Source organism: Anopheles coluzzii, chromosome 2, assembly GCF_943734685.1.
Source record: "Anopheles coluzzii chromosome 2, AcolN3, whole genome shotgun sequence".
NCBI lineage: Eukaryota > Metazoa > Arthropoda > Insecta > Diptera > Culicidae > Anopheles > Anopheles coluzzii.
In genome coordinates this window covers 99294271-99309838 of record NC_064670.1, presented here as the reverse complement: position 1 = coordinate 99309838, position 15568 = coordinate 99294271, and the positions used below count along the sequence as shown (strand labels likewise).

The window sequence follows — 15568 nt, the reverse complement described above, 5'->3', positions numbered from 1 at the left end:
AGAAAGCAACCATTTGTCCCCGCAGACTGCTTAGCCATCGGTTATATAAGATTTCAAACTGCCATCTTCCTTCTCCCATCCGTCGCCTCCGCCGCCGCCATAAGATCTCCCTTCGCGAGGCTGAAGACGTGTCCGAAGATCGAATGTCACACCTAGAGGTCGTGCGCGCCTGTTTTACCACCTCGATTCCAATTGGAATTGTTTTTTGTACGCAACGAAATTATTTTAAAAAAAAACACGCAATTTTGTACGTTGTTCTCTTGTTGTGTAGTGCACCACCACCATATATGCACCACAACTAGCCAGCCCACGGCACGGAAGTAACTTATTTTTATCTCAAGTGGTATTGCACGCGCGTGTGTTCGCCAGACAGCCAGGCGTACTTTTAGGGGGATAGGTGCATGCAATTAACCCCCCAAAAAAGTAATAACCTTGAGCACGGGAAATTTGTTTATCATTGTACAGGAACCCCTCCAAAACGGTTAAACATTATCAAAATGGTGCCTTTTTGTGTGCGCCTTACGGTTTAATGAAGCCCCAACTGCCTCCCCGTCGTGTGCGTGCGTGACTTCTAGTGAGGCAGTGAAATTTAACTCCCCGCTTCTCCACACACCGTCAAATAAGGTTGTGAGGTGAGAAAAAGTGTGTCACCCCGAGCGTGCGATCAACACGCCACACATACACACCCTGTTTTTTGCTTCATTTGGATGGGAGTTGACCGCGCACGCAGCATGCACGATCATTCAATGCTTCCCGGGGCCACGTGGTATGAATGAGTATGTAGAATGCGTATAGTTTACGAGTTTTGCTGTTTGACTTTTAATCGTACCAGCAACCAGTTTGGTTAGATCTTCTGATGAACCACAGTTTGTCCATTTTTTCTCACTCTCTGCTGCTGCTGCGCCAGAGGGAAACGCAATCGAACGGCCAAGTGCCACGTGGCGCGTGAGCGTTTGGCCATTTGCTTCTTTTCTTCCCTCTCTCTCTCTCTCTCCCTCTCGGTAAGGGGTTGTGTGTTTATAAAGCGATTTAATTGGAATCACTCAACGTGTGCTCACCGCAGCTCGGCAGCGGAAGCAATCGAAACGCTATTCGAAACGCTGGGGAAAGGTTGCACGCGAACGGCCTACCGGTGCGCGTCAGCATTTGCGCGAGAAAGATAGTGAGTTGGTAGCCGGTGTTTTGCGCGAATGGCTTAATTTATGCAGTCTAATTCACACAAACAACGTTTGCCGGTACGGTGCAGCCCGTGGAAGATGATGATAGAAACCAAGACCAAGCAATGCTTCCAGCACTCCCAGCCAGAGCGAGAGGCAGCAGAACGAGAAAAAAGGGAGGAAAACGCAAGTAAGCAGTTCGGTTAGTGTGGTGCCCTGTCCGCGGGCGCAGTATCGTTGCGTGGGATTCGTTTTGTGTGGTAAACCAAGGGAAGCATTTCGTTTCGTTTCGTTCGTCCATACGGGATACATCGATGCAACAGTGCGCGCACACTGACCTTGACACTTGCTGGAAGACCTTACCGTCTGTACATCCCGCGTGTACAACAAAGAAACCGGATGGGAGAGCACTTCTAGCGTGCTGCTTCTGTTGCTACACTAACAACGCTTCGCTTTCGTTCTTTGCAATGGATTCTTGCCGCTCATCTTACTTTCAGGCACATACATCCTCTCTCTCCCTTTCCTTCATTATCAGTCTTACGATCTACAGTTAGGGTAATACATTTCTAATGCGTCTCCAGCCGCTTAGAAGCTGATAAAATTCGTTCCAAACTGCGGCACAAAGCGGTACAGATTGGCCCCGGTCGGGTTGATTCTTGTCTCGAACGTGCTGCCGGCGCGCACCAGCAATGGAGCCGCCTTTGCATCGAACAGATCCTACAAAAGCGCAACACACGGCGTCGTTATCTATTGTATCCCACCGAAAAATTATGCAGTTTTTTGTGGTCAACTTACGTAAACTTTGTAGCCCTTGATGTTGGTGCTGTTGCTAAGGCCGACGTCTTCCTGCAGCTTCACGCGCAGCGGGTACGGTGCACCGTCGGCCCGGCGTGAAACGAACGCGATCGCTTGCGTCAGCTCGTGGCCCACCCGGGGCATGATGGGCCGTTTCCAGATCTGCTCAAAAAGGGTGACAAAATTGCGTCAGAAACTGTGCCTGTGTGTGTGTTTGTATTATTTCGAGATCCTCACCTCTATCTTGTTGACCGTCTTCACCAGCCTTCCCTGAATGCCGAGCGGATCTTGGTTCACCCTTATGATGGCTTTGTTCAGCAGCAGCTCCTTTATCTCCGGCCGTACCTTCGCCAGATCGTTCGATATGAGCAGCGGTGCGCCCATGACGGTCCAAACGGCCAGCTGCGATTTGCTCTGATCGTAGCTCAGCCCATAATTGCCCAGGATAAGCTAACCGTGGGGGAATAGGGAAGCAATGGAAGAAGCATCGTTACAAATCACCACAGTTCTTGTAGGGAAAAAGGCAAACATTAAACTTCCTACCGTATCGGGATCATTCCAGTGGCCCGGTCCGTGGTGTGGGACGATTCTGTTTTGATGGTCGGAAAAGTATTTCGTAATCTCCACCACCGACTGGTGCGAATCCTCGATGTCACCCCAGTTACGCCACATGTTGCAGGTTTCCTTCAGCTGATCGTAATCGGGCTAAAACGGAGAGAGCGTACAAAAAGCGATCAATTTATTGCACCCGTTAACACTGACGGCGTCATTAAAAATCAATCGCTTCACTTACGATGATTCCATCATACTCCTGGTAGGCGGGCCACGAGCAGGAGTACAGTATCGGGCGACCCGTCCGGTTCATATACTCTCCAAACTTGATGTAATCTGTGGGTTTTGGGGGGGAAAGTGATGTGCACGGTTAGGTGCAATTGTAAGGTGAAAGTGATACACTTTGCCCACGCAGGTGTCGCTCTCTTACCATTCACCATCAGCTCGACGTCCGCGTAGCATCCATCGATTTTGATAAAGTCCACACCCCAATCGGCGAACGTCTCAGCATCCAGCTTAAAGTAGCCCACCATCCCAGGGTAGCCGGCGCACGTTTTCGTGCCAATGTCTTGATAGATGCCAAACTTAAGGCCACGCTCGTGGATCTGGCAGGCGAAGAAGGAGTTCATTGAGAAGTCGTACTACCATTAGAAGCGATCTTACTTACATAGTCAGCCAAATGTTTGATTCCGTTGGGGAACCGTTCTTTGTTCGGTTGCAGCACCCCATCCTCATCGCGCTCGTCCGCCATCCAGCAGTCGTCGATGTTCACGTACTCGTAGCCAGCGTCCCGGTAGCCCTCGGAAACCATCAAGTCGGCCATGCGCTTGAACAGTGCCTCGCTGATGCACTCATCCGGATACTTGCTGCAGTCCGTTATGCACCGGTATCGCTCCCAGCTCATCCAACCCATCGGTGGCCGGTGCGCAAGACCATTGTCGAGAGCGTGTACTACCAGCGCGGTACAGACGAACAGCGCTCCTAGTAGAACGATATCGACTTTCGGGTTCACCATTATAGCAATGCTTTTCCAATGCTTTCCTAGCCAGCGACTAGCATTCCCAGTTCTGGCGTGGTCACATTTTATACCAAGAACAACCCGCTGACCTACCCTTTAATCTGACCCATTAAGATAGGCGGTTGGTCGGTTTTATCAATCCGTTTGTTGGCGGTGCTCCGGCGGGTACTCGAGAGACCATAAACTGGCCCAGCGGGAGCGTCGACCCCCGGTGTGCGGTGTGAAGTAGTATTTGGATGACCCAAATTTTGTCAATCGCTTCACATGCACCTGCAACATCCCCCCCCCCCCTCCTATCGATAGTTCTGCATTAGTTGATCAACTAGTCCGGCATTTTAGCGCAGCTGAGTTTCCTCAAAAATTGAAGATTTATTGTACATTGCGCCCGGTGGCTCCATTGATAAGCAGCCCGATACAGCCGCCGGGCGGTGTCATATACTGAAAGATCAAGATTAGCTTGGTTTTGTGCAGACCCCGATACCTTCTTATGATGGTTGCGTGCTACATTTTGAACTTCTTCTGGTGGCACGTTCTTGAGCGCTGCGTATTGGCGGTTGATGAGCGTTTCAAGGCCGCGCGGGTCGAAATTAAGCTGGAGGTGTGCTGTACAGCGTGTACCGCAGATGATTATCGTAAAGCGCCATCATGAGGTTGTCGTGTTGTTAATTACTTCGGCGTTTTGGGTACTAGCAGACCGTTTTATCGAATGAGGCGCTGATGAGGCGTCAAGGGATCATAATTAATTTAACATTTATCATTTCAGGCCAAAATGGCATCACAAATCGAGACAAAGTGCTCCATCATTATGTTTTATTGAAAAAAAACAGTTACGGAAAACATTTCCTGATCTTGTAAGTGAATGTTTGACTCAAATTATGCCTTTATGTTCTTACCTAGCTACGAACATAGTATTGAGCTTTTAAGTATTTTTGAAAGATTTTCCATTTGTGCAAAAAGCATAAAATTTATGCAAGCTAACATATAACAAAATAGTTTATCCCATTTTTCTTTCTAATCACCCTGTGAAGCGGTTAAATTGAAATGTAAACAACTGATCAAGAAAATTTGACAGCTCAAGACATTTTCAAGCAAATCCGTTTGACAACCGTTCAATTCAAAACACAACCGAATGAAACGGCAAACTCCGCTTTGGTACCGCGTGCACGAGCGAGACGAAGCACTACTGACAGCTCGCAAACGATTCACGCCAGCACGCACACCACCACGCGCACCCCTGGCACCGTGTAGCGAAACGTCGCAAAAACTCTCCCACACAGCCGCACCGCACCGAAAGCAATCACGTGAATACGTTGTAATGGTGGAGAAGAGAAGATCCGCTGCCGTTGTTGGTGTTCTTGCTTGAGAGCTCCCGTGCCTTGTGCCCGTTCGATCTAGGATTTTCCCCGCTGTGCCGTGTGTGTTTCGCGGATTTGCTGCAACGCTACTCGTTCGACCAGACGGATTTTGGTTCGGCTGCAATCTCCGGGACCGTCTCTCGCGAGCGCGTACACATCCGTCGTCGCTTTTCTTGGTTGGCCATTGGAAAAGAGGGTGAGTCTACTGCGAATCCGCGGCTGGTGGTGGGTCTAGCTGGAGGGTGACCGCACGAGTGGAACGGTCCGTTTCCCTCCCGAATGTCCCCATGGGGCAGTGTGTAACGAAACAATTGCAAAAGTGTTTTAGGACGACGATTCCCGACGACGGGCTAAAGGAAGAGCGAACCCCAAAAGGGGGTGCCATGAAAATCGATAATGCTTGCTTCCCCGTGTCAAGCACGGGGGTTGTCCTTGTGGTGGAAAATGGAGCCGGAGGTGAGAGGCAGTGGCAGGACTAAACAAACAACAGGAACAGTTGATCCCGGAAGGAAGCACCACCAGAGCGTTTGTTGAAAATTCCGTATCCATTGAGCGGACAGAGGAAAAGGTAGATGTCATGTGACTTATCAGTTCAAAACAGCTGACCATTTTTTCGCTCCGTACTCGCGCGCTCTCGCTTCCCCACCCGGTGGGGCGGTATGGTGCGGTCTCGCTCTCTGGTGGGGCTGCATAGGTCTCCCACCCCGTTCTACTAGTTCTAGTGTTCTAGTGGCTGCTGAATTGAAAAGGAAAGCGCCGAACAACTTCCACCGACCGTCGTTGCATAAGTGGCGGCAAAATTCCTCGGGAGTCGTAGGAAGAGCCATTTGAAACGTTGATCATCATTGCTGCTCGCCCAGCTATCGATTTTAGTGCCGTCACTTCAAAACAAATCAATCCTGGCTGGGCAAAGGCATGCGAATGTCAAGGGATTCAATGCATCTACGGCTGGCTCTACAAACATTAAATATTAACTGGCCGTTTAAAAAAAAACAGAATGACCATCGAAGGTCACTCCAGCTCCACTAATCGATCTTCCACCGTTTTCGATTGCCTCATTTTAGGATCCCCATCCACCGATAAGCGTCCACAATGACCGAATACTGGTTAATATCCGCACCGGGCGACAAGACATGCCAGCAGACCTGGGAAACGATGAACAACGTTACCAGCAAGCAGAACAATCTGTGTGAAAACTTCAAGTTTCACATCCCGGACCTGAAGGTAGGCGTTCAGTGAGACGGGTTGAATAGCCTGCTAGTAGCCATCCACCATGTCTAACGAGAGCATAACATTTCCCCGTCACTTTTTCTACCACCGTTTTAGGTCGGTACGCTCGATCAGCTGGTCGGACTGTCCGATGATTTGGGCAAGCTGGACGGGTACGTCGAGCAGACGACGCGCAAGATCGCCGCCTACCTGGGCGACGTGCTGGAGGACCAGCGCGACAAGCTGTACGAGAACTTGCAGGCCAACAACAGTGAGTAGCGAGGAGCCTGCGAAGGCTGTGTGCGTGCGTGTTTATGATTTGTTGTGTAAATTTTTTACATCTTTTGCTGGGAACGGGTTCGGTATGCCCATGGTTTACCATTTTCCCGCCCTATCAAAACGGTGACGATTGTAGGAAGTTAAGATTAAAGCGCGTTTTAAGGGGCGAATGCGAACCGCAGCCAACAAAACTTAACCAAAAATTCAATCAATTGTCGTTCGAAGCTACCGTGGCGCAGTAAAGGCGCTGCTAGATGCTAGTTTTTTTTCTCTCTCTCTCTCTCTCTGTATTCCAGAAGTGTTTAGTTTTGCGTGCATTTTTTTCGGTTTGTTTTGTGTGAGCTAACTGTCCTTTTTAATTCATTTTCCTGGACATCTTTTCCGGTCCCAATAGTTGATGAAGTCTAGAGCCTATCTTTGCGTTCATTAAGATCCATCTGGGAAAATGATTCGATCGATCGATCGTTCGCGTACTTTTGGTTTCTTTTTGGTTTATCTTTTTCATCGAATGTTTTGCCCCCTTGCACCCATATCCCTCTAGCTCCTATCGACCTCGCCTCTGAGCCCCTTTCCTTATACAAACCTTTATCTAAACAAATGATCAACACTCTCCCCTCCCGCACACATAATTAAACACTTGTATTCCAATTATGCTGGAAACCTCCTAAACCAAGGCCCCGACTCATCGGATGATGAATCCGGTCCGGCCACACCAACACTGGAGCCGGACAAAGCTCTGTCCCTGTCGGGCGAAGTAATAGCTAGTGAGCAACCGAGCGACCATGAAAATAATGGTGACGATCGCGATGAGGAGGTTGCTGATGATCGGCAACGAAACCGTTCCTACAGCCACAGCCACAGCGAGGGTGGCAAAACGACGACGACCAGTTCCTCGCGCCATGGCAGCGTAACGAATTCTTCCTCATCGGCCTGCTCGTCGATGGAGCGACGGACGGCACCGGGCTCCGGTGGTGGTGGCGGCGACGGCCGGCTCGTCTGTACCTGTCCGCTACCGTCCACACCGACCACACCGACCACACCGCCAACTGTTGTCTGTCAGGTGTACGATTACGGTGCTGATCGCGTGGCCAACTGTGCGGTGCCGGCCTGCGACAGTGGCGGTAGCAGCAGCTGGCGGGACAAGCTTGGCCACCGAGTAGGGCACCGGAAGCCACCGCGCTCACCGAAGAGCCCGAAGAAAGGGAGCGGCAAAAGCCGTAAGGGTAGTTGCGGTAGCTGCGCCGGCAGCCACGGTCTTCTAACGGTGGCTGATGCCGGGGGCCGACCGCCGGACGAGGGGGGCCACAGCGCGCCAGAAACGGAACGGGAAGAGGAGCAGGCGGAGGAGGAGCACGGGTTCGAGTGGCGCTGGTTTCATCGGCGCCGCAAGCACTCCGAGGCCAAGTCCAGGTACAGCTGGCGCGCTTGATTCGCCACATTCATTCGCCACACTGCTGTCCGTGTGGGTGTATGTGTGTGTATGTGTTTGGATGTTGTTGATCATGGGGGGGAAGAAGAAGAAGGGTCGTTGTGCATTTGAAACATTTATCACGCATATCATGCAACCACGTGTGTTGTGTTCTGTCCATTGGTGTCACACGTGTTGGCCATCATTCGAATGCTCTCTGTCCTGGACATTTGATCACATTTGATTGGCAATATTCGGCAACTGTTCTCAAAAGGCAATTTCATCTTTCACGCTGCTATCACTCGATCATCTTGATGTATCATCATTAGTTCAAGGTGAATCGTTTTGTCTCGCTCTCGGCAGTGTTCGAGCAATGTTTCATAATTAATGTCTTGTCGCGTCACTCATTTGTTGTATGTTGTCCCGAACCAAGTCAAAAGTTGATGATCATCAATCGAATTGGCCGATACCCCTTGATGAATGTGTGCTGTGTTTTGTGTATGTTTCGTTTTTTCCTATGTAAATGTTACATTGAGCATATACTACCTTCTACCATTGAATGTTTCCGTCGTTTGATGTTGCGCTCCATCATCACCATTCTTCCATCGTAAGGTCGTCTCATACACGTCATCCATATGGAACACACACACACATAGTAGTAACTATTCGGTGTCCTGTTTGACGTGAGAAGGATGGTTTTTGATGCTGATGATGATTGTATTATCGGGTTTAAGCACATGCTCTGTATAAAGTTTACGTGTGAGTGGTTGGTCTGTGTGTGTACAATTTCCTCTTCCAAAACAATTCCGTTCTCTCGGCTCTCCCACCGGGACCACCGAAGGAGTCGCTCGTCTAGTCATCTGTTCGGTGGCCACAGCCCCGGCCGACCGGTTGGGATAGCGGGTTTGCGCCTCTCGCCGGTCAGCAGTTGCTGCGGTGGTAGTAGAAGGGTGGCGACCACCGGCAGCCATGGGTCCGTTACCAGTCCGCCCGACCAGCAGGACGCTGAGTCGGCCGTGTACGGTGAGGCGCTGGACCACCCACCACCATCATCACCGGCATCGGGTGACGCACCGTCCGGGATAACCTGGCGCCCGTTGGCACGGAATGGGTTGCGCGTGGGGAGGAAGCAACCGGCCGCTAGAAAGCGACCACCACCGCTACCAACGACGGTGTCGGCGGTCATCAATCCAGGTCAGGCTCACCTGGTCCTCCTTTTCTTTTTTTCATATTGTTGTAATCATTTGGTATTGTTTTTCTTTTTTTATATTTTATTTTCGAAGCTCTAAAACACACAAACAATTCACTCTATGATCTCTTTCTACTTCTATCTTTATACTACTAGCTGCTCTTCTGTTTCACGCATTCATACACACACACGCGCGCATTGACTTTCTGTTGCAGACCTGCATAATTGAGGAAGTTTATTTCTGTGTCCACCTGTGAGGGTTGTTTTCAAATAGTCGTTAGTGTGTTTAGTTTGTTTGTTGGGCGTTGCTGCCCACATTGCTGGCACGCCTCCAACGGAGCTGAACTGTGTAATTTCCACACTCACCTGCACTCTTCTTCAGCACCTGCTCTTCGTGCCTGCGTGCTCGTGTGCCCCCTTCGCGATTCTGAATGCTGCTATATTACTGTCTCTTCGTGGTGATGTGTGTCCTCCTTGTGTTTTTTCCTTCTCTATGTCTGTTTCTTGAAATGTAGCAATGTTTTACTCGTTTGTTGCCCTCTACATTCTTGCTGTATCTGTATTCACTTTCTATTGCTTTGTTATTTAATCTATCTTTCTCTCCAGTCCAATTGCTCGTTTCAGGATATCGTCGCCACATGTTTGCTGCAAGCTGTGTTATTATTGCCTCTTTGTATGTGTCTATATTGCGGGTCCAAACACACACACACACATACACTACTTCCCGTCCCTTACACGATCCTTATCTTCCCTTTCGTCCTTATCATCCCTTTCAAACCTAATTCCTTGAGCTGTTGTCCCGTTTTCTACCATTGTTCTGGAATGTGTTAAACAAATTATCCTTACAGTGCTAAAAATCACCCGTGTATTGTTTGAATTTGCACACCTAGGCGTACGTTTCTGTGCCTTCCTTTTAGCTACAATTGTCAACTTTTGTTGCATTTAATTTCAGCACGCTCTCTCTCTCTCTCTCTCTCTCTCTCTCTCTCTCTCTCTCTCTCTCTCTTGCTCTTTTGCATTTGCTTTCTCCTCTCCCTCGTGTAACGTTGAGCCACATTTTTCCCCCTTTGTGGAAGTAACGATCATTATGATCTTCGTTTTACCGTTCCGTGTATACTATTTCCCCTCCGCCTTTAGTTAGTGATTTTTGTTTTATTGGAAATGCCAAAACAAGCGTTCCGTTTTTAATTTTCTAGCGTAGCGAATTGAACACAATTGAAGGTTTTTTGGATTAAATTTGAACTGTGCCGTAAGCTCCATCTTTTCCGTTTGCGCCCGCACGGTACAGTGTAGTCTGTTGTATTAGAAATGCAGAACTAGCAATGTGTACAATTAACAAACATAAAAGTATTATAATTTACAAAACAACGCAACCAGAAACTCGACCGTGTATGAGTTACTCTGTTGTCCCTTGCTTTGATAATGTGTTTTATTCCCGTTTCAACATTTGCCGCTTTGTTTATTACTGTGTACACAGTTTCGTAGAGTATTAAAACAAGAATGAAAAAATCTATAAACAAAGAATGGTGCATATAGTATTTTTAATGGACACGCGTGTCATATGTATCTCATGTACTGTACCCTACCCATTGTTTGCTTACAACTTACATGTGACGAGTTTAGTCCTTGTGTATTTTCCGTTTTTTTATTATTATTTTTGCAGGACTGTTTTGTTCATCATCGATCGATTTTTCCGACGCACTTGAACACCGTTTTGTTTTTCTGTTTATTTTGTTTTTTATTTTGGAATATTTTTGTTCAGTTTGGAAGCTTTTTAACCACATTTCCTAATATTTTATCTTTTTTTTGCAACTTGAAAACTCTAGATGACCTGACCTCGTACATCACCCGCTTCCAGTGGGATTTGGCCAAGTATCCGACGAAGCAGTCGCTGCGCAACATTGCCGACATCATTTCCAAGCAAGTCGGACAGATCGACGCGGATCTGAAGACGAAATCGGCCGCGTACAACAATCTGAAGGGCAACCTGCAGAACCTGGAGAAGAAGCAATCGTAAGTGTGACCCAAATGCGATATGTATGTTTGCTTTTACGAAATGATAGTTTAAATGGTTTGTTTTAAAACTTACAGTGGCAGTTTGCTGACCCGTAATTTGGCCGATCTTGTCAAGAAGGAACATTTCATTCTCGACTCGGAGTACTTGACCACGCTGCTTGTGATTGTGCCGAAGTACGTACAGTATAGTAGTATAGAGCAATACCTTAAACACAAGCACTTATCCTAAATCTCCGTACCCGTAGGGCCAACATGGGCGACTGGAACGCACACTACGAAAAGATCACGGACATGATCGTGCCCCGCTCGTCGCAGACGATCACACAGGACCAGGACTACGTGCTGTGCACGGTGACGCTGTTCAAGAAGGTGGTGGACGAGTTCAAGCTGCACGCCCGCGAGCGCAAGTTTGTCGTGCGCGAGTTCGTGTACAATGAGGAGGAGCTGGCCGCGGGCAAGAACGAAATCACGAAGCTGGTGACGGACAAGAAGAAGCAGTTTGTAAGTAGTGATGGTGCTGGTGATGCATTAAAGGGAAGTGTCGCTAACCGATGGCAATTTCTCTGTGTACATTAGGGACCGCTGGTCAGATGGTTGAAGGTCAACTTTAGCGAGTGCTTCTGCGCCTGGGTGCACGTGAAGGCACTGCGCGTGTTTGTCGAATCGGTACTGAGGTATGGCGCCTTCATTTTCGTACCTTCTGATCCTCCTCGGGCATTGTATTAAAATGTCTGGTTTGATTGCAGATACGGACTGCCAGTCAATTTCCAAGCCATCCTCATCCACCCGAACAAGAAGAGCACAAAGCGTCTGCGTGACGTGCTGCAGCAGCTGTACGGCCATCTGGACGGCTCGGCAGCCTCGTCCGGTGGTAATGCGGATGTGAGTGTCTTGCAATGCGGTGCAAAGTGGTCCAAAACAGCTTTCTACAATCCTTTTTTTCTTTTTTTTTTTACAGAACGTCGATATTCCTGGGCTCGGCTTCGGACAGTCGGAATACTTCCCGTACGTGTACTATAAGCTAAACATCGACATGGTCGAAACGAAGGTTTAAATAGACACGCGGGACAGAGCAGCATTCAGAACGCATCCAGGCGACGCCGCGTCAAACGTGCCCCAAACATGGTGGAAAGGGCTTTCATTCATTTTCTTACCCTTTTTCCGTCACTTATTTTTGCCCTTTTTCGTGGTTCAATTTCGAACGGAACCAGTGCATCTTTAGTCGTCGTTCCATTGTATTTCGTTCTGTTTTCCTTTTCCATTTTCACCGGCGGGCTCGTTGGTTTCGTTGATTTGTACGATGGTTATGCAAGCGTTAAGCAATCGTTAATAGGCATCCCTTTCTATTTCCTATTTTTTCTCTCGCACAAATCAATTTCCTGCTGCAATTTCGCTTCCCCGAGGAGATGCAACACAAGCAAAAAACAATGTTTCCCACTCCCCCTTCCGGTAACATCTCCGCCTCCTCACTCACTCGGCTAATTGTGTAATTCAAAATCGATCCCGATGTTATTATGTTGATTATTTTATTGATGAGTTTTATTGATTATTGCGTAATGTGTGGGCAGAGAGCGAACGTGTTAAGGTTAATGAACTCTGTTTTGTTTCGATCCGATACTTATCTTTCTTTTTCACTCATTTTTCGGTATCCGTATTTAGTACAGTTTTCGTAGGATGTCACACGTCTAGACTTTTAATAAGATCCCTTTACGAAAGCACATTTCGTATTTAGGTGCTTCGACTTGAAGTTGAAGCAAATCGCGCGGCTTGGGCTTAACAACTAATAGGCGACAAATGAAACAGAGAGAAAAGGAGAAAAAACACACACAAAAACATAATCCCAATCGTTGGCTGGTTTGGCGTTGCAACGGAGGGGAAAAAGGAAAACAAACAACTTTCCGTCCCCCCGTATTCCCTTCCCTCCGAGTTTCCGAGTCCCCTGATGCCCAAGATACGAGGATAAAATCGAGCGCAAGCTTCCTCGAGCGACTCGGCAAACATCCCTTTTGCATACGTGTGTTAGGATCAAAGTATTATCTCGTGTCACTGTCGGGTTTTGTCAAAACCGTCATCGAGCAAAGCAAAACCGAACAATATGATCGTACCGTTGTTGTTACATGCAAACTCTATCAAATCGTTTCTCTTTTTTGAACGTATATTGCTGTTGTTAATGGCCCCTGCTGTGAATGTGTACAGAAGCGAGCGCATTTGGTGCTGCTTGTGGTTCGATGTGCATCGAAAGAACACATATTAAACACCCTCATGATGCTTGCGTAGAAACACCCACCCTCTTACGTGTGTTGCCGTGGTGGTAAAACAATAATTACAGTCGATCGTATAGTGTAAGAACTTTCGGCAGAAAACAAAAGAAACATCCCTAAAAGCCGCCCCTCCTGTCGATCGATGCTGATCGAATAGAAGTTATCGGAAGGCGTAAAATGAAAAAGCCATTGCTAATCAAAAAAGAAGTATCCCGTCTCTGTTATACTTGTATGTGCAAAATTCTAATACTGTATTCCATAAGGTGAAGCAGCTCGGCACCCGAACATCCTCCTTATTCCATACAAGAGCGTAGTATCCATTATTGAAAAACAGGCCGAGTGTGCATGCTTGCATAAGTAGTTGATACGTTAATCTACCTGTTTTTATCTGTGCGGAGGAAATTAAACCACAGCCAGAGCGGCTTTCTCTGGCATGCAGTAAAGGCAAAAAAGCATTGCTGAAAGAAGGTACAGCGCCGCCGCCCGAAGGTAGTAGTCCTTTGTTATCGTATATTATATATTTCGTGTAAATAAACCGTAGTTCCCGGGTTTGGCAAATGTGTAGACTGTGAAAAGCGAACCCCGGAACACAACATAAACACACAAACAGTCCGATGGTAAAAGAAAACAAAAATCGCGCATAGTAATGGAACAGTTACAAACCAATAATAACGATGATGATGATGATGATGATAATAGGAACATTCCAAGCGAAGCGAAACGGATTATAGTTTATTAAAGTGTATCAAAAACACCCAGAAAAGCATTGAAGAAAATGAGAAAATTGATTCTTGAAAACTTGCAAATTGGAAATGGACTGGATTGAACAGGTAAGCGAATATTATTCATTTACTTATTAATCAAAAATAATTAAAAATATTTGCTTTGTTAAGATATGAGCATGCTGCCAATTTTATTGATCTTCATAACTCCCTTACACACACAAATGAAGATGCAGATCTTTACCAAATTCCACACTCGATCACTTGATCGTGGCTCGCTCAATAGTAAACGCTGATCGTCTTGTGGAACGGAATGTACTCCAGCTCGGCCGCGTGCTTCCGCCGATAGTCCCACAGGAAATGGTCGAGCAGGATCGCATTGACGCAGCTCGGCTTAATGCCCGGATGGTCGGTGAGCAGCTTCGCCCGCACCAGCACCTTCAACCGCTCCACCACGTAGATGGATGCGCCACGAATTTCCATCTCCTCGCGGCATCCATTCGCGAGCAGTTTATCCTCCTTCAGCACTGCCATCAGCTCGTCCCCGTACGCGAGCGTGCCGAAGTGGACCAACACCTGCGGCACCCGGTAGTCGGCAAACATTGTAATCGCATCGATGTCCTCGAACCGGCCCAATCCCTCCCCCCGGTAGCAGGACCACAGATCTCCCACCAAGATCTGCGCACGCTTGTAGAACGAAACACGTGTCTCGATCGTTGCACCATCGGCTTCATGCTCGAGGATGGCCTCGTCCCGGAAGCAGGGGAAATCTTCCACGACGCGCTGGAGTAGCTTCACCGCGGAACCTTCACACGCGCGGACACAGTTTTCGAACCGTCCCTCGTACCGGTCGAGCAGTACGCGGCCTACTTCGTGCAGACATTGCACCCGCTCTTCCAGCAGCGGTGCCTTCGTGCCTTCCGTGTCCGATCGTAGAATCGATTCGAGCTGCTCGAGCGTTATCTTTGCATAGTACGCCGGGTTGGTGATGTCGATGCCTTCGCGCATGGCCCGATTGATAGCGGCACACAGCGCAAAGTATCCGGTTTGGCCGTCCACCTTCCACTTGGTGGCGTCGCTTCCCGGCGTCCAGAAGCAAAAGTTAAGCGTATCGATCAGAAAGATCCAGTTGGGCGCGTGTGCATCCTTCGCCGTCGGGTGGTGCTCGTGCTGGGAGAAGTTTTCAATGTTAATTTCCTTCTCCTTGATGCCGCGGATGACACGGTCCGCTAGCTTTTCGATCGCCTCCTCGTGGACGGTGAGATGGCGAGCATTTTTCACGATCAGCTCGCCGGATGCGGCCGGCAGGAGTTGAGGAGCCATGCTGGATTTCGAATGGTTGTTTGAAGCGGGTAGTTTTACGCCACAGTAGTGTGCACGTGCGAGGGGCTGGTGTACTACCGCACGAGGTACAAGTTGCCGGGTGACTGAGAGTAAAAAGCGCGCGCTGCGCAGCATCCAGAGATTGTTTATGTTTTCCAAACCCCGAAAATCGATATGTTTGACATTAGATATTAGATCGTTTCGGTTTATTAGATTTTCGTTTTTGGAGATATTAGATCGGATTTGGATATGTTGTGTAGATAAAATGGGATATAGTATAGATA

At 48.2% G+C, this 15568-nt stretch overlaps 3 protein-coding genes across 4 annotated transcripts; 1 reads left to right on the top strand and 2 right to left on the bottom strand.

Moving 5' to 3' along the window:
• Positions 1-1180: 1180 nt before the first annotated feature.
• On the bottom strand, positions 1181-3534 carry LOC120947707 (alpha-N-acetylgalactosaminidase). The gene is made up of 7 exons (XM_040363299.2): positions 3172-3534; positions 2935-3109; positions 2746-2840; positions 2496-2657; positions 2190-2402; positions 1953-2114; positions 1181-1874 (listed from the first exon to the last, which is right to left on the bottom strand). The coding sequence occupies exons 1-7, from the start codon at positions 3517-3519 to the stop codon at positions 1743-1745; spliced, it is 1287 nt and encodes a 428-aa protein (XP_040219233.2). The 5' UTR covers positions 3520-3534; the 3' UTR covers positions 1181-1742.
• A 1235-nt stretch (positions 3535-4769) lies between these two features.
• On the top strand, positions 4770-13954 carry LOC120947710 (V-type proton ATPase subunit C). 2 transcript variants are annotated; one of them, XM_040363301.2, is made up of 9 exons: positions 4770-5073; positions 5942-6101; positions 6204-6357; positions 10789-10975; positions 11054-11152; positions 11224-11479; positions 11555-11652; positions 11725-11860; positions 11937-13954. In XM_040363301.2, exons 2-9 carry the CDS (start codon positions 5970-5972, stop codon positions 12030-12032), a joined length of 1158 nt encoding a protein of 385 aa, XP_040219235.1. In that variant the 5' UTR covers positions 4770-5073; positions 5942-5969; the 3' UTR covers positions 12033-13954. The 2 variants fall into 2 exon arrangements, with proteins under 2 accessions (XP_040219235.1, XP_049463248.1); XM_049607291.1 differs by lacking the exons at positions 4770-5073; positions 5942-6101; positions 6204-6357 and adding an exon at positions 8451-8967.
• Positions 12617-15550, bottom strand: LOC120947709 (queuosine salvage protein). Its single transcript, XM_040363300.2, has one exon. The coding sequence runs from the start codon at positions 15417-15419 to the stop codon at positions 14241-14243; it is 1179 nt and encodes a 392-aa protein (XP_040219234.2). The 5' UTR covers positions 15420-15550; the 3' UTR covers positions 12617-14240.
• Positions 15551-15568: the final 18 nt, after the last annotated feature.

Excerpts from the sequence above, each read along its gene's own strand:
- LOC120947707 (XM_040363299.2), bottom strand. The coding sequence starts at position 3,519 with ATGGTGAACCCGAAAGTCGATATCGTTCTACTAGGAGCGCTGTTCGTC. Across the intron at positions 2,658-2,745 it reads AGGAGTATGATGGAATCATC|CCCGATTACGATCAGCTGAA; the intron begins GTAAGTGAAGCG and ends TCTCCGTTTTAG. Across the intron at positions 1,875-1,952 it reads TCAAGGGCTACAAAGTTTAC|GATCTGTTCGATGCAAAGGC; the intron begins GTAAGTTGACCA and ends GCGCTTTTGTAG.
- LOC120947710 (XM_049607291.1), top strand. The coding sequence starts at position 8,466 with ATGGTTTTTGATGCTGATGATGATTGTATTATCGGGTTTAAGCACATG. Across the intron at positions 11,153-11,223 it reads CTGCTTGTGATTGTGCCGAA|GGCCAACATGGGCGACTGGA; the intron begins GTACGTACAGTA and ends CCGTACCCGTAG. Across the intron at positions 11,653-11,724 it reads TTTGTCGAATCGGTACTGAG|ATACGGACTGCCAGTCAATT; the intron begins GTATGGCGCCTT and ends GTTTGATTGCAG.
- LOC120947709 (XM_040363300.2), bottom strand. The coding sequence starts at position 15,419 with ATGCTGCGCAGCGCGCGCTTTTTACTCTCAGTCACCCGGCAACTTGTA.